This window comes from Phycodurus eques, chromosome 21 (genome assembly GCF_024500275.1).
Source record: "Phycodurus eques isolate BA_2022a chromosome 21, UOR_Pequ_1.1, whole genome shotgun sequence".
Lineage (NCBI taxonomy): Eukaryota > Metazoa > Chordata > Actinopteri > Syngnathiformes > Syngnathidae > Phycodurus > Phycodurus eques.
In genome coordinates, this window is record NC_084545.1 from 11,948,258 (window position 1) to 11,966,626 (window position 18,369).

The 18,369-nt window shown below is 40.6% G+C and overlaps 1 protein-coding gene across 1 annotated transcript; it reads right to left on the minus strand.

The window, feature by feature from the left end:
* Window positions 1-1,909: 1,909 nt before the first annotated feature.
* slc22a17 (solute carrier family 22 member 17) lies at window positions 1,910-17,037 on the minus strand. The gene is given in 11 exon segments (XM_061666650.1): window positions 1,910-3,403; window positions 5,469-5,580; window positions 6,707-6,930; window positions 7,014-7,119; window positions 8,252-8,376; window positions 8,987-9,152; window positions 9,236-9,390; window positions 10,458-10,561; window positions 14,706-14,756; window positions 14,758-15,224; window positions 16,498-17,037. Coding segments are annotated over 11 exon segments (1,902 nt in total). The 5' UTR covers window positions 16,613-17,037; the 3' UTR covers window positions 1,910-3,126.
* Between the last annotated feature and the right edge of the window lie 1,332 nt (window positions 17,038-18,369).

The following is an 18,369-nucleotide window of genomic DNA, read 5'->3' on the forward strand; positions in this document are numbered from 1 at the left end:
TAAAGACTGGCGTTGTGTCCAGTCAGTCATAAAATAGTCACTGGTGTCATGAAACTTTCTGGCTTTTACTGTATTTTTTGCACCAAATAGATGTTACCCGAGAGACAACAGACCTGACATCATGCGGGCGTGACTGCTTTATTTGGCACAGCTCTGAGTTAGAAGGAGCTTTTCCATCATGTCGTCGTTTGGAAAGTACAGCAGTGGTCACACGGCGGGACTTGAACAATGGCCTCACACTGAGTGGGTAATGCCTACAACCCGTTCTTCAATTATTGGAAGTTTAGTGTGCACACAAACAGATTAGACCATATTGACATATTTAGTACGACACAATGTAATTCCAAGGTGGACCTTTTTCCTGACCAAAACTACCTGACTTTTCTGAAAAAAAAATCAAATGCAGTCACGTTTTCAGATCTGCTGTGTAAAAGCAACACTTGAAAATGTCGGCCGTGTTGGCTTTCACACAACAATAAACTCTCACAGGGAGGTGCCGCAATTAACATTCTCTACATTTGATCTTCCCTAGCAGTCAAACATGGGAAAGTTGATTTTGCCTTTCTTTTTGTGACTTTCGCTTTGCCCTTTCTTCAGAAAATCCAATAATTGTAATGCTTATTTTTTATTTTTTTGTTATTCTGATTTCGGTTTTATTTTGCATAAATGGCTCGTAAGCAGTTAAGCACTAAAATAAAATTTAAAAAATGAAAAAAAAAACGTTTTAGCATTGAATTGACATCCTGAAAATTATTTTGTAAGACAAAATTCCAAAACTTCTATTTAGTCTTCATTATTATGTTGGATACATGTAAGCATGTAGAAATACGCTTAGTTCAAGGGTGTCCACTAAATTTCTGCTGAGCTCATATGAGAAATTTATGAAAGAGATAAAGGTCAAGAGAGCTGTCACATGGAAGGATGATGTGACTGTTTTATGAGTGGAATACTGTAGACATGACAACCCGTGGGTCATCATCTTTTCTGTCAACTTTCACCGCCTTCCACACCTGCGTTAGAAATTTCACTCTGACCTTGCGGCCATTGTTTCGTGACCAGGGTGGAACATTCCGGGCCTTGTTGCGATTTATCCTTCCCCCATGTCTTACACATTTTGTGTCTTTGAGACTTATGATCTTCATCTTTGTTTTTGTTTTTTTGTTGTTTTTTTTAACACGTTCGTGTGGGTCCTGTGCCTAAACATGTTGGTAAATTTCAAGGGATTATACGGCAGTTGTATGTGTGTTGTCAAGTTTTTTTTTTTGCTACATTCATTTCCTTTGTTAGTTCAGCACCTGCTTAGTTGCTGGAGGAGCACACTCCCAGCTGTTGAATAAGCAGCAGATAACTGGAATAATGAGCAGTACTATGTAAAAGTCCCTCACATGCAGTATCATGTTAACGCATCACTGAGTAACTGTACAGTTACAGCTACAGTGCATGCAGTACAACGTAAAAATGTTCTTAATGCTTTTGCTCTGTTTGGTATTTCCTCGGGTAGTCATTTGCTGTCAGCTTCAGACGAGCTCACATTTCACAGTGAAAGAGAGGTTCCTGAACAGATTACAAGGTTTAAGCAGGAGTTCACACTGTGCCTACAATTGAAAAAATAAGTGTATTTGTAAGTGGGCAAATTAAGAAGATCTATTAGTAAAGTGTTTTTTTCCCCTGAGAGGCTATATTTTCCCAGATAAAACGTGGTTTGTTCAGGAACTCTTTGGGAATAATTGTGGCCATTATAAAATCATAGAACTTTACAACTGTGTATTTGTAGGTTTGACACAGAATGCATTATGTTGTGCAGGTGTCCCTCACTTGTTCCAGGTAAGTACCTCCCCATTCCTTCAACAAACCACATACACACAATTGCCAAAGTCTTGTTTATCTTTCATAAGTGGTCTGGTTGATTGGAGGGCCAACACAAGAAGGGGAGTGCTGAAGGGACCAATTTTATTCGACGTGAAATCAGGTTACAGAGTTAACTGGGTCATCATTGAACAATCAGTGTTTTCAGACACAGTATTAGAGTCAAGGTACCGAGGAAGTACTAAAATGTGAAGTAACAGTAAAAGTGTTCATCTTCATGATCCCTTTACAATTGGGACGAGTAAGCCCACCAGCATACGCTTTGACTGCGGTCACTACATTCAACATGAGCAAGAAAACAGTCAGAGGAATAACAAGGAGTTCGGAGGGCCTTTCAGTAGCAACTGTGGAGCTTCATCATCGGGCCCTTTTTACAGCATTGACAGACATTCAGCAGTATGCTTACAGTATATTCGTCACCGTTTTTACTCCACTTTTATTCATACGTCTATGCTGAGACTGCTCATTTAAAGATGTACTGTAATGTAAGCTTCTGAAGGGAGGGGGGGGGGGACATAAAAAGGCCTTCAAAGTGTTTCCACACATGCAGAAAGGAATGTTCCGACATATTTTGCCTCAATGCCTAAACCATAACTTAAGAGACTATGTACTGCTCAGGCTATTTTGGGTAATAACAATTTACATAAAATATAAATAATCTGGCTCCAGGCTAGATTTACACTTTTGGCAGACTTTAATTTGATTCCTCGTACTGATTGCGCAGTGCAGTACAAGTGTTTAGTTGGGCAACCCTCCTTTAACTTTGAAGGCATTGTATCACAGTGCTCCACGCCACACCATCTCCTCTACAAAGCGTACTGAAGTGTGCAACTTCCAGACTTCAAAAAAACCAAGAAAGTATTTACAGCAAACAACACCTTAGTGTGTAACAGTATACATCTGAGAACTGTGCTCTACATCAGATGGGGCAAGTGTCAGTTCACGTACATGACATTAAAAGAGAACAAGTGTTGAGCTACAACAACAAAACATGACACATGCCAGGGGCTACGGTGTTGCGCTTCCTAGGGAGCAACCCTCCGAGGGCGGCTGCGCGCGCCGATCAACGAAAGACTTCCTGGAGTGTTTAAATAGGAAGTCCAGAGGAAGCTGGGCCACAAAGAGAGGAGGATTTGAACGCGAGTTAAAAAAAAAATCTTTACAGCCCTTTTATCTGTACTCTCCATCCTCCATCAACATAAATGGATGCAAGTGTTCCAGTGGAATTGCACATGCCCCCTCCTACTCTGTCGGGCTCGGTTAGGTCTCTGGGTTGGGCGTGGCCAACAGCGGCACGTTGTCCCGCCTCCTCCTACCCAGCGGGGGACGCCTGTACTGCTCGCCGTCGGCCAGAGTCTGAGGCAGCGGCTTCCTCTTGCTCTCGGGCAGCAGCAGTATGGACAACACAGCCAGCAGGGCCAGAGAGGAATAGACCACGTGGTGCAGGAAGTAGCCGTAGTGGTTCCTCAGGTCCATGAGCGGGGAGCTGAGGCGCCCCACGCAGCCCAGGGCGAGCACAGCACCTACGCCGGTCCCTCTGTGGACACACGTGCTCAGGTTTTCATCGAAAGCGTTGCTTCCCAACATTTACTGAGGCCAGGCACGCCACAAAACAAAGATGGCACAAAAAGTATGTGGCTCATTTTCATTTAATTTGATCAATAACAGTAAAGACATACCCCACTTGAATTTCTTTCTGCAAATCAATTAATTTTACTGATATTATTGTATTTTAATTTTTGACACTTGTTATCCTTCAAACGGTAATAATTATTTCTAAGAAAAAAAAATATCCTAAAGTAATATTTTTCAATCTTTTGTTTTGTAATGTTTTCCATGTACCGTTTTGTGTCCCAAATGAAGCTTCATGATTTCCAACATGTTTTCTGAAGATGCTATTTACATTTTTGGATATAGTGTTACGTCGCTATATCGAGGTTCACCCATTGCAGATTAAGTGCTTCCCAGAATAATTTGCTATATTGTGAGATTTTGGGACTATGCTGTCATTTTTTTGTGGTAAAATACACACTTCCTAGCCTAAAACAAAACTGTAAAAAAAAAAAATAAAGAAAAATTCATTAAAACATATTACAAGGAATAAATTGTACATGCTGTATAGTACTACTGTGCATTACTGTATGTTTAAGACTGAAAATTGTTTAACAGTACAGTAAGTGTTTATAAGAGTACGGTAGCGGTTAAAGAAGAGTATGAGGAAGATTCATAAAAGTCTGGGAAGGTACATACAGCTTTAAAATATGGATAAATAATCAAATAAATATGTGGTTGCTACTTTGCCGATTTCACCAATTGCGTCGGTGGTCCAACTCCGGAACCTAACCCCCGCAATGAACAAGAGATTACTGCATATGATTTTTCCCTAAAACTAACACAAATGCGTCTTTGTGTCTTCAGAGTTCCTTTTTCGGTTCTTTTACAAATGGTCTGCCTTCGTCACTCAAGCTGTCTTTGCCGTTGATGCCGCTGGCGAGATTAGGGCTGCACGATATGGCCCAAAACCAATATGTTAATATTTTCAGGCTATATCGCGATACACGATATACATCGTAATGTTCTGATTTTTATAACTATATACATATTAAAATCAACCGTTTTCGATGTAGTCATTGTTATACAGCTCACATGCAACAACCCGCCATATAAATTTCATATATTCCCCATCCCGAGGAGAGAGCCTCATTAGGTTTTTGCAATAAACCTGAGGGATCTACGCGTAAGTGCCAGGATGAAGCAACCATTTTGCATTCACACAATAGCAGAGAGCAAAATAAATGTTATTTCTGAGACTTTTATGACTACGTATGAATTTGTGAAAGTGTGGGAAGTATTGAATGTATTTACCATTATCACAATTGTATAAAGAAAGGAGTGCAACGGGTTTAATGAGTAATAAGGAACATTCATGCACTTGTATCTGCAGAGTTTAAAGGGCAGCACTTTTGTTTTCACTGTTATGCAAGAAGTGTATTTTAGTGGCCCACTACCACTTGCTCTTTCAAAACGGATTGCTTTTACTATTCATGTCTACAATTTTAAATCTTCAATATCGTTTTTAAAAATAGGACTAAGTGTGGCTTTTTCAGCATGGAAACATTTCGCTGTATTAAACCAATGCGGCATAAAGAAGATTTTTTTAGACAAAAGTATTGCTTTGCTGCCATTTTGTGGCATGTACAGTAATTATAAACCTGTTGGGGGAGTCAATTGCGTATTTTCGCTGGTTTTCTCTGTGAACAGTGTGGGAACACTGTATACTGTCTGAAGTCATGATCATCTCATCTCAATGTACTCACAAATTGACTAATTCAGTTGAAATGTTTCGCTAAACACGAAGCTATTCTGTGATATGAATGGCAACAGCCAGAGTAGCAGGTTAACTGTATCTTATGCCATGTAGTGGAAGTTCATCGATTTGTTCTGCCTGGTCCTACACATTACTGGTTTAGATAGATGCACAAAGACACATTGTTTGTAGTAGGAAATGAATAATAATTTTCAAACAAATTACGTAGTATTGGAAAATTTCCCACGGCACACATGCATCATGTGTACATATAATGTGCAACGTGCCATCCTACCTGATGACGGTGGGCATGATCTCCGCAGTGAAGAGAATGCAGAGGGAGGCTGTAGCTTGCGAGGAGAAGAGGCCCATCACGGAGAAAACCGTGATGGCAGTCTCGCTGAGATCTGAAGGAGGAAAGATAACATGTCATGTTACTGCATTTGCTCTTCACTATTAAACCTTTTAATGACATCCATCCATCCATTTTCTAGTGTTTGTCCTCGTCAGGGTCACGGGTGAGCTGTAGCCTGTCCATGCTGACTTCTAAAGAGATTCGAAAACACCAGACATGAGACGTGCTCACAACTACGCCACCATGCTGCCGTTTAATGACATTGCAGTGTAATACCCAAAGCCTCCATTCCGCCGGGAACTGCAGATTCAAGTCACGCAATTATTTCTTTCTGACGTCTGACGCCTTTTTGGCCTCCTTTCGTACAGTGGAGAACAGTCAGGGTGCAGTACATTGATTAATTGACAGAGTACTTACTGTCAGTGGCGCAAATGTAACAGGAATGGAGTGATGATACAAAACCTCTCCCTGGCATATGCCAGGAAGAAGGAACACTAAATTCTCGGTGTCTTCCTCCTTGCATTCCTTCTCTGTTGACTTGATTGCTATGATATCATACTATTAACGTCAGTGGTACTTACAGTCTCCGTCGCTCCCACAGTGAAAACACAAGTCCAATCGGGTTTTAACATTCCAAAATTACAGCAGTGACCTGGCTTGAACTGTGTTGCTGGGTGACAATTTGTCTTTTATTGGGCAGTACTACTTTTGTGCCACAAGAGGACGATAGAGACTCAGACAGTGATGTCAATTCTGCAGGCTTTTATGGGGTTTTCTGAAAGTCTTAAAATAAAGTCAGTCAAAATATCCCAAGAATAAAGAATTATAGAGGCTTCCCTGTCTCATGCAAAGGATCCACAGCTCACCCCACTCTACTCCAGCGTGTGCCACAATGCAAATATAGATTTGTGTTACCATGACTGAACATGAATGCTGGGAGGAATATGTCTGCCTTTGAAAGTACAGCACTATATATATATATATAAAAATTAATCTGTGAGTTTTTCAACAAATAATGGAGGATATTGTAGGTTACAAAAAAATATATAAATATATACAAAAATGTATATGCAAATATATGAATTTGCAAATGCGTAACCGTGAATATGTGGGGGGTTGACTGCACAGGGCTCCCATAAGGGCTTTCCTGAAGTAAAGGAAAACATGATCGTGCTTACACTTCATGAGTCCCAGGAGGATCAAGGAGGCCAGGCCCGTCATAGTCATGGACAGCAGAAGGATGCCACGGCGACCGCACCTGTCGACGGTCGCCCACAGTAAAACCCAGGCACCGCCCCCGGCACACACAGACAGAAGGTATGTCCAATAGAAGCTCGGTGCCGTGCCTCTGACATCACCTCGGAAAGAGCTGTAGCAGTGGCTGATGCCGTGAGAGATGAATCTAGTAGGAGGATAGAGACAAACACAAATTGAGATTGTGCTGATTTTCCAACAGAAAATAGAAACGCATTGAGGGTGACTCACGAGGTGAAGCCGAGCACACAAATATTCTTCCAGATGTTCCTACTGTGGAAGAGCTCCGGGAAGGATAGATGTGGACGTGAAGAGGCCGCTGGCTCCGAATCAAGCTCTTGTGACGACAAACAAAAAACAGCAGGGTCCTTAGAAACTGAGACAAAGACGCTCTGTCCTGGTTTCCGATTGACCTATTCAGATTTACAATCATGTTCCAGTACCGTCTGTCTATAGAGGTCCTGATTTACTAATGATTTAAGGATGCAAAAAGAGGCGCAGACTTACAGTGCGGTTGGTGCCCACCCCAACATAACTGGAGTGATCAATTGATTTACCGTAACTCACAAATATGTTTGTTTGCCTCTTCCACTAACACTTCCAATTACATCACTTCAAACTAGATTTTGCACTGGCTGTGTTCTCCCAAATTTTCTGTGGTGAAAACCATCAGAGCTACCTAAAGCGCAAAACCCTCTTTTCAATAAGGCCATCTTCTCTACTTTTACACCTGTTAGAGTGAGTGAACACACAATTTAGCAACTGCTGTTTGGGATCTTAGTAAATGAAGTTCATTGAGGTTCTGGGGCAACAGGGCAATAATACATACAATTCTTAATTTATTATCTATTATTTAGTCTCACTTAGTTTGCTTTTTGTTGTTATTGCTGTGACTTTTGGCTTATCCCATCACTATCTGGGTTCTCACAAGTCCACACAGTGAGGCACTTGCATTATTTTTTGGGGCACAGTTTTTACTCTGAAAGCCCTTCTTGACGCAACCCACCCATTTTCTTTATCTGGGACCGGTAGTGCCTGGATATCGAGCAACCGGCCGGGAATCAAACCTGCACCGTCTGCATTAAAGGCATGAATTACTACACTACCAGTGCATCGATAGGCAGTATTTTAATCAATAAGACAGTGCTGACTGTTGACGGCTCGATAGATCGATAGACAGACAGACAGATACATTTATTCTCCCAATGCACCAGCTGAAGTGCACTGTACTTCAACAGAAACATCGTGTCTAAAATAAGTCATGAATCATAGCTCCCTGTAATTATCTGCTGCCGCTAGGGGATATGCGCTGACAAGAATTAAAACATAAACAGGCTGCATGAATACCCAATTAAGCTCTGTGATGAAGAACCAAAATGAAAGGTGATCTAATTTCACATAGAAACAAACAAAAGCCAAAATAGCATCCGATGAGGCACCGTGACATAACCCTATCGCTGTGCACGCACCTGTGAAGCTCTCGTCATCCCTCACATCTCTGTTTGAGTTTCTTCTCTCGCTGAAGGAGTTCATGTCTCCATGTCGCTCAGACAGCAGGAGCCACCGAGGAGACTCTGGAAAAACTCCAGGAATACTGCAGGCGATGCGACAAGTACAGGTGACCTTTACTCAGCATCCTACCATAGTAGCATTAGTGATTTTGGTGTGGAAAATAACCAACAAGGGTCTTTTGCTTAATGTCATAATCCCTCTTTTTTTTTCCAACCACCCGCAATTCAAACCTACAGTTGTTTGTTGTTAATCTGTGTTTATTAATTTTAATTTGTTTTGAATCCAAAATGGAGGTTTAATTTGGAACAGAGGTCTAAAGCGAGCAGCCGTGACAAAGTTGCTTTAATGCATACTGACTTGAGCGAAAGGGCTCTGTGTGGTGAGGGAGTTGGAATCAATACAACCCAAAAAAAAAAAAAGCCTGTCAGATGCAATCGAGAGACTTAATCAAATGACAGACAGGATCCTGGCTACAGTTCCTACATATTTCTGGCAAAAACAAACAAAAAATATGCATAACACATGCTTATCATTCACAATTCATCTTTTTTTAAGACAGTAGACTAAAAGATCTGGTTCTTAAATATACACTACAGGGAACTCCTGCTATTTGCGGAGGATAGGGACCAAGCCTGACCGCAAATACCGAATTTTCCTCAAATAATTGACAAAGAATATAAACTCTCTCATACCCATAGCTGAGGAAGAGTGTTAGTGGGGCGGCACCAGCTCCCAGCAGACCTCTCCAGGAGTGGCAGCCAAGAGCCACTGCCAGCAGCAGCAGCTCCCCAGACACAGTCATCAGCCCTGCCAGTACGGTAGCTATCAGCCTCAGTGAGGGCTCACACAACTCCAGGCCTGAAAGACCAACCAAATGCATATTAGCTCAACAGGATATGGCTCGTCTCATTATAGCGTTTGTTTGTTTCTGAAAAACTTACGAGAGATGTATAGGGTGAGGTAGACACCAGCGCTCGCAGCCGCCAGACAAAAGCGCATGACGATGAAGACGGAAGGGTACGGAGAGACACACACCAGAACGCCAAACACAACTGACAGAGTGAGTGACGTCAGCAAGGTCTTGGAGCGGCCAATTCTGTGAAGAAAACAAATAGGCTGTGTTTGTTTAATATAGGGTGTTCCAAAAAAACATTTCTTCATCTAATAATTCTCACTCAAATGACCTCATATTTTAACAAGATATTGTAACAACCATGTTTTTTGGAGCAATAAAAACACATTTTTATGTGTTAGGATATGCTCGATCACAGTCAAATAAAAAGCGTGCAGTGTGCATTTTCAAGGAAATTTAATGAGAAATACACCACCTACAAAGCAAATTTGGGCATGGCACAAATAATTCAAAGAGGAAAGCTGTCTGTGCAGGGCTACAGTGTATTTGGCATGAGCTGGACTACTGAAACCATAGTGCACATACTGAACATAAGTGAATCTTTGTGAAATCTGTATCCATTTGAATATACTGTTGAAATTTGGATCAATGTTTATTTTCCAACGAAGCCCATTCAATTTAATTTACCTGGGATATGAAGTTACTCAGATATTCATATTGTAAACTGTCCAATTTTTGGGAAAACCCTGTGCAATTAAATGCTTGGATTTGACAGGAAGAACACAAGACAGGACAATTTTATGATAAATCAGTTATTAAATAAATTATTAGATTAATATCAAATTAATATCAAATTTAGATCTACTGCTAACACAAAATAAGACAAACCAAAAAAAATTATTTGGATCTGTCCAAAAATAAACAGGGTATATAAAATTTTAATATTGTTAAATATGAAATGGTCTAATATTATTTCTACATTGTCGTGCAGAAATCTAAATATTTATTACTGTTCCCTTTGTTTTATTGATACAAGAGGCATTACTCATTCACTCATGTTAACAAACGCTGCGCTCAGTCAAGTGGAAGCTTTTACGGTCATTATCTGCCTATAAATTACCTTCAAAACCGCCACTTTAGGCAGATCATACCCAAACTGCAGTAGACATACTGTACACTATGTTATTAGGTGTACCTCATGTGGACATTATGAACTAAGGATTTGGGGTTGCCTTCTCTAGTATCATCTTTCAAAAGTGTTAAAATATTTGTCATATATGTTATTTGTCTTGTGTATGTGTGCGTGTCACCTGTCAGCAGCAAAACCGAGGCCCAGACACCCGGTCAGAACTCCCAGGATAAAGCACACCTCCTCCACGGGGACCAGCCAGTACTGACCACACACCAGATCCCACTGCACAGACATGGGCAACTGAATGTCATTCTGTGTGACATTTATCTTTCAAGTTTTTGGGAAGGCTAACAACACGATCAAGACTTACTTCTCATTCATTAAATGTAACGGAGACGATTAGTTTTCAAACACATGTTGGTGCATGGTTTCTGACGATGGGTTTTCCTTACTGTAAATCAATGATGGCATGATTCTTCTTGTCTAATAGTTTTGACGTTTGTATTTGTATTGCATGGTGGTCAGAGTACATTGTTACGGTTCTCAGTCGAAGCAGTTAATACTAGCAAGAGTAGAGTTACATAAGATGAAAAGTATGTCTGCTCAAATGCATTCACCGTCCGAGACCATTACAAAACAGCGTAGTCGTATTGGAAAGTAATCATCTGCTAACTAAAAACTAACAAATAAATTGGGTTACATAAGCCCTTTTGTATTTTGCACAAACATGACAGACAAACCGTAGGAAAGCGTCGTCGCTGTGGGGGAGGTAATAAAAACACAACTTTTAATCACATTCAGGCAAGCCACTGATTTTCATTAACAAGTGAGCTGCTAATGTTGCAGTCTGCTGAATGCTGAAAGCAAAGTGATTTTTAATTATCTACAGAGAGTAACAAACAGCGTGACCAGAAGGTTGCTGATGAAAAGGCTTTGCCTAATTGGAGCCTGAATGCAGAAACATAAAAGCTGGTCAAATAATATCCGCCATCCTGCTGGTCATTCAGACTCACAACAATGCACATTAGGCCACAGTGCTGCTGTGGGTGGATGCAGGTTGGGAAATGCTCACAAACATGTTGAAAAACTCCCCAGACCTGTTTTGTGACTGTGACTCAGGCACTATTTTGTTTGTGCTTTAACATAGGACAAAACCCTGCATGAGCTGTCTCGGACTCTGATTCGTTTGGATCAGAACATTCCCTCCCTGCTACTTTGTGATGAACATGAAATTGATCTCACCATGTTCATAACTGCATTTCTTAGACATGGGACAGTCTTCAAATGATTCTCATGCTTGATAATACAGACAAAATGGATAAGTGTTCAAAAACACACAACCATTACATACACAGGAACTGAAAATAGAAGAAAATACAGAGTTGGAGCACCATTACTTAACAGAGATCCATTTGCAAACGTATTCCTGCTCCATAAACCCCTTAGTTTGTGCTTCTGAGCTTGCAGTGCTGGAGTGGGCACGTAACCAACGAAGCCAGGGTGAACCAGTGTGCGTGGTTTGCACTTGAGTGGGCATAGATGTGAAAAGAGAGAGAGAGAAAGCAGCTTGAGTGGGTAACTGCAGCAGGCAAAACACAATTAAAAGGCAGTCAGCCTTAATGAGAGGAAGTTAAAGGTCCAACGGCGAAATCTGACAACACTTTGAAGAGAATGTTCATTGGGGAATGCTCACAACTTCTCTCCGTTCTTCTGTACCGTTATCTTTGGAGCCCAACAAATAAATCTTTTTGAAATGAAAGCCATTAACTCTCGCCACTTTTTCCCTCCCAGTCTGTTCACATATAATTATGCTTGACCGTTGTTGTGTTCATTACACCATTCGTCATCGTAACATTGACTTTTTGCCATAATTTTACATTTTAGCATACAGTATTTATCTTGTATCAGTACACATGTATATTGTACTTCTATTTGTGTATACATCCTAAATGTATATTTCTGTTATGTATCATGTTTTATTGCTATAGTACGACAGTTTTTAAATACTGTACTTGGCACCTTGCAGCAGGCCTAGATGCAAGTACTGTATGTCAATGCTCACTACAGTGGACCCCCACATACTTGCCGCTCGGGTGAATCTGCACATTTTTGGAGGGGGTGTTAAAAAAAAATGTTTTCAGTGTAATTATAATAAGTGCCAATTATCCAGATTTTTTCTATTAGGCCATTTTATTTTATTATACCACTGCACACCTTGACCTTGTTCTTTGACACCAATGAGTTTTTAGTCCAAGGGGACCTCAGAGCCAAAGGTAATGAAATTGCCTTCGGATCTCCCTGGCTTGTCACGTTTAGGAGGAAGGGATGAATGGAGGGGACATCTCTGGCATAATGACTCTGGGCCTCAACTGTCATGGAGACAGATGGAGGTACAGACAAAATGTCTGGCTTGGGGATTTTATTTTCGGTCTGCCTGACGAGTGAAGCATAAAACAAGAAAGATAAAAAGGAGGCTGAGTGTGTAAGAGAAGCCTCCGGCAACAGGATTAACCTGTGTTAGTGATCAAATATTTATAACGCCAACGCATGCAGGCGTCACACACAAATCAAATCTCTGATGTTACACCTTGAAAGCAACATCATGGAAAAGATAGCAGTTACCGGAAATCGCTTTGGACTATTGCTTTCAGATTGTGTCAAAATCTTATGCATGTACCTTTTAGTTTCAAATAGGTCATTTTTCAAACAGTAATAATTGTTTCTAAGAAAAACAATATTTCAAAGGTAATATTTTTTCAAACTATTAATTCTCAAATTTCTTTACAGTTATGTTTCCCAAATGAAGTTTCATGATGTGCAACATGTTTTTTTTCATTTTTTTTAATAGGATAGGATTGCTGAATATTTCTTTTCCGCAAAAACTATCACAAATGCATCTTACTGTCTTCAGAGTTCCTTTTTTGGGAGTTTATTTTACAAATGGTCCATCTTTGTCACTCTAGCTGTCTTTACCATTGATGCCAGTGGAGATTGCCTCATTATAATACACCAGAGGGATCTGTGAACTGAAGTGCCAGCATGAGGCAGCCATTTTGCATTCACACAATAGTAGACTGCAAAATAAATGGTGTTATTTCTGAGATATGAATGAATAGATATGAATTTGTGAAAGTGTCGGAACTATCCCATGTCTTTGCCAAAACTTTCTTCAATTAAACCACAACAAAACTATGATAATTGTTTATGGCAGTAAAGAAAAGAGGATTGCTGTTAGTAAATGCCTGGAGTCGCTCTTTAAAAACCCAAGAGACAAGACCGAAACCTTGGTGGACTGATAGATTCTGACCTGACTTTCAACAGTCATATCAAATCAGTTACCAGCTAAAGAACATATCCAGAGTGAAGGCTTGCATGTCCCAAGCAGACCAGGAGAAGCTCATCCATGCTTTTATCTCAAGTAGACTTGACTATTGTAAGGGTCTTCTGACTTTAAACAGCTGCAGCTCATTCATAATGCTGCAGCTCAGGTTCTGACCAGAAGAAAGAGGTCAGAGCATATTACTCCAATTCTAAAGTCTCTACACTGGCTTCCAGTCAGCTTTAGAATAGATTTTAAAGTTCTGCTACTGGTCTATAAATCACTCAATGGTTTATGGCCTGAATACATGGGGGGAAATGCTGATGGAATAATAAACCCAGTAGGGCTCTGAGATCTACAGACAATATTGTGGAGCAGAGTCAAAAGCAAACATGGTGAAGCAGCATTTTGCTATTATGCTGCACACAAATGGAATAAGTTGCCAACAGAAGCGACATCAGCCCCAAGTGTGAATGTTTTTAAGTCCAGGTTAAAAACACGTCTTTTTTCCTAATGCTTTTTAGAGCATTTCCACTTTCAAATGATATTTCTTTTTTTTTTTTTTTTTTTATACTTTTAATCATGTAAAGCACATTGAGTTTCTTTGTGTTTGAAATGTGTTATATAAATAAATTTGCTTTGCCTTTCAGTTATTATGATTGTAAATGTGTAGAGACATAGGAGTAATGGGTTGAATGAGTAGTTACACACTTGTGTCTGCAGAGTTTGAAGGGCAATGAATGTATATTGTGCAACTCACACGATTTTTATAAAACTGTGTATGTCTTCGGTACTTAAAAGTTTAAATCATCTACACATTTTTTAAAATACGAGCGTGGCTTTTTCAGCATGGGAGACATTTACCCATATAAAACCAAAGCGGCATAAAAACTTGATAAATTAGAATTTTGTGTCTTTACTGTTATGAATCAAATTATATGAAAACGACACATGTGCTGCTATTAAGCAGGGCACAGCACAACACAGGTTTGTCTCGTCAGCAAAAAAAATAAATACAATCTACACAATTCCCTTGGCAAACACGTGGTGCTTCAATAACGAAGGAGCAATTAAGAGCGCTCAGGATGCTCCCCTTTGGAGCTTTACCTCAGTTACAATGTTGTTCCTCAGCCCTTCCGTGACGTTATAGTCCCAGCCAGGCCTGGCAGTCCACCACGTCCGACTGGCTCCCGTTGGCATACTGCTTACACTGGGAAAGATCTTTGCTGTCTCCAGGCCTCAGGCCCTTCTCCCAGGGCAGGGAGACGTTCAGCACCTCGGGCGACGGCGCAGGCCCCGGCACGTGGCAGTGGTGTGGCGAGGAAAGGGTGATGAGGGGGTCGCAGGAGAGCAGGAAGGCCAAGAAGAGATTTGGAAGGATGGACAGAACGATCAGGACCCTTTGCTTCTTCCTTCCCAAAGCCAGGACCATCACCTCCCCCGTGGGAGGCAGCGAGGGTGGGACTGGAAGGGAGGAGGAGGATGGTGCGGGGGAGGATGGCACAGGAGACGTGGGGAGGGACGGAGGGGGAGCGGGACATGGGGAAGGGGAAACAAGAGGGGGCGAGTCTGGCGAGGTCATGATGGAGGGATTGGCAGTGGAGTTGCTCGAGACGTAGAAAAGATCTATGAGAGGAAAAAGAATTAAATACATTTTCATTTGAAAGTTTCATAATGGATGACTAAATAAAACGGCTGTGATAGGCTTGACATTGACAACACTAGAGAAAATGAATGAAGACTGGATTTCAAACAGTCATTAAGAAGAATCATCTTTTCTTTTCTTTCATTATTTACTTCCTGCATTCTGTTAAAGATTTAAGATTGAAAACAAAAACAAACATTTTGTCAGGTTATTTACTTTAGATTTTCCCACGTAAAAAATAGAAATATGTGGATTTGGGATATTATGACTTTTTTTAGAGGTAGCCAGGTGGACTAGTGCTGAGCACTTCTGCTTCACAGTTCTAAGGTTTTGGGTTTGAGACCTAGTTAATATTGTTAAAATTGGTGCAATTTTTAATCTTTTGAAACGTCTTCCCATAACTTTGCTAACGTGTGCTGAGTCACAAAAAAATGCCACTAAAAAACACATCTTACTTGTGGGGTTTTTTTTCAGATTAAATGGAGAATTTTTTTAACGCCAGAAACTGGTGGCTTTTGGGCTGCCGTGAGACAAATCAAAGGCCACAAATCATTCTTGTGGCCCGGGAACATCAAGCATTGTCTTTAAAAATGCCATGGATGGGGAATATCGCGCTTCACCGAATCTGTTGCGTTGTCGTTAATGCTTCTTTGGTTCACTGTCGTGCATGCTTTTCTTCCCCCCCCTGCATGCCCAACGAGAACCCGGATATCGATCAATGAAGATCTCAACCATGCTTGACTTTACCTCTTTCTATGCATGTCTTGTCGTCATCTGAGGTGGCTGAAAAGAAGTTATGAGGCTATTTTGTCAAAAGAGAAGAACGTGCAGATAATCTGTTTCTGTGTCAAAAGTAGGGAGTAAAAGTATCATGTGGTCACAAAATAAATACTCAAGTAAAGTGCACACGCAAGTACAGTAACGAAGTAAAGTAAGGAAGAATTTGTACTTCGTTACTTCCCACGACTGCGTGGCAACCTCCCTTGTTGATCCACATGCTTGTCCCTTGGGTGCACGGCCAGCACAGGAAACCTTGCGCAGAGGAATCAGTTAACAGTTATAGAAGAGTTTTTTTGTTGTTGTTTGTTGTTTGTTTGTTTTACAGGATAGTTGGAAAACGTGAGGGGAATGTAAGTGACAGGGGGGGCGAGAAGCCCACAGCCGCCCCAACACAACACAACATAACATTACATAAACAATGACTGTGTGGATTTAAAACAACAACTTTGTTTGTTTTGTTTTTGTTTTACTTACTCCCTTTTAGGCTGGTGTTATTTATGTGCTGCGTTGTCTCTCCCGAACGTCCAGAACATTGCGGAGAGTGTGGTTTCAGGCTGCTCAGAGTACTTCCACGGCTGTCGCCGCACATTCGCCTCCATGCCAGTCTGCTCTGTGCGCCAGTCCAGCGTGAAACGTCATTACTCTCGGTTAATAACGACAGTTTTAAAAAAATAATTTAAAAAATTACATTAAAAATAAATGAATTAATTTTAAAAAAAACACGCCGACCCACACAAGGACACGGTGCTTATGTTTTAGCTAACACTGGCAGCTGCTGTAATGGTGATGAAGCTCCTCCTCTATTCCCTCGTTGTCTTTTTAAACGGGACTATTTGCCTTCAGGTTTGGTCTAAGAAATAAGAAGGTCAATGGAGACGAATTGTCCTGAGAGAATATCTGAGTCAAGTGCGTGTCGTCATCCAACCGGTCGCGGACAAAGAGCTCGTGGAGAACTGCATCGAGAGGAGGCTGGCTGGTTGTGGCGCGAGCCTCCTTTCGGCGGCTCGGATTTCGACAAACTTCGGCTGAAATCGTCAAAATGGCGATGACGTCTCCTGTTTCGGCCACGCCACTGAGATCGTCTAGCGACAGCAGAGCGATCACTTCAGAATAGAGTCTTTGCCGGGTGGATGGATGGATGGATGGATGGATGGATAGATAGATAGATAGATAGATAGATAGATAGATAGATAGATAGATAGATAGATAGATAGATAGATAGATAGATAGATAGATAGATAGATAGATAGATAGATAGATGGATAGATAGATAGATAGATAGATAGATAGATAGATAGATAGATAGATAGATAGATAGATAGATAGATAGATAGATAGATAGATAGATAGATAGATAGATAGATAGATAGATGAGAGAGAGCTAATTAGGTAGGTGATCAATAATTTTTTTTATATTCATCCGATGAGGAATTTAAAGTGTCACATCTGCAAAGTTTACCTATAAACATTCATTTTATTAATGCAGTACAAACAAAGTACTAACAAAAACAAAGATAGGGAAAAGAGATGAACATAATTTTGAATCCAATCTAAATAAGAAAAAAAAACAGATTTAGATGATGCATGTTGGTTTTCAGGGAGTAATAAATGTAGTCAATTATGTAATGGCAATATTTGTGCAATTAGTGCAAGGGAAAGTATCATATTATTGGGAGACAGGTCTGGACCGCTGGCAGGCCAGTCTAGTACTCACACTCTTTTATTACGAAGCCACGCTGTTGTAACACATGCAGAATGTGGCTTGGCATTGTCTTGTTGAAATTAATCAGGGATGTCCGGGGATAAGACATTGCTTGGATGGCAGCATATGTTGCTGTATTTAAAATGAAAATCTGTATTTATGGTGTCTTCACATATTCCCATGGGCGCACAACCCCCGTATCGTCGCAGATGCTGGCTTTAGAACTTTGCGCTGATAACAATCCGGATGGTCCTTTTCCTCTTTGGTCCTGTTTGACAAATAAGCATTGACATGGTCAGCATCTTTTGTGTTCTGAAATGTGTTAGGCACAATAGTAGATTGCTCTTTAAGTTTGAGCAATAATGAAATGGTAAATGGACTGCACTTATATAGCTCTTTATCTGCACTATCGCAGTCCCTAAAGCGCTTTACAAAGCCTCACATTCACCCATTCACACACACATACACGCAAGCGCTTTTCAACTATAACAAGAGGAAAAGGCGTATACTTTAATGTCATTGGGAGTTAGGATTTTTCTTTCATATGTGAGGATGAAGCGGTACAGAAAATGGATGGATGGATGATTGACTGGAGGAGAATTGATGGACCAAATATTTTCATACTTTGATGATTAGAAAACTCA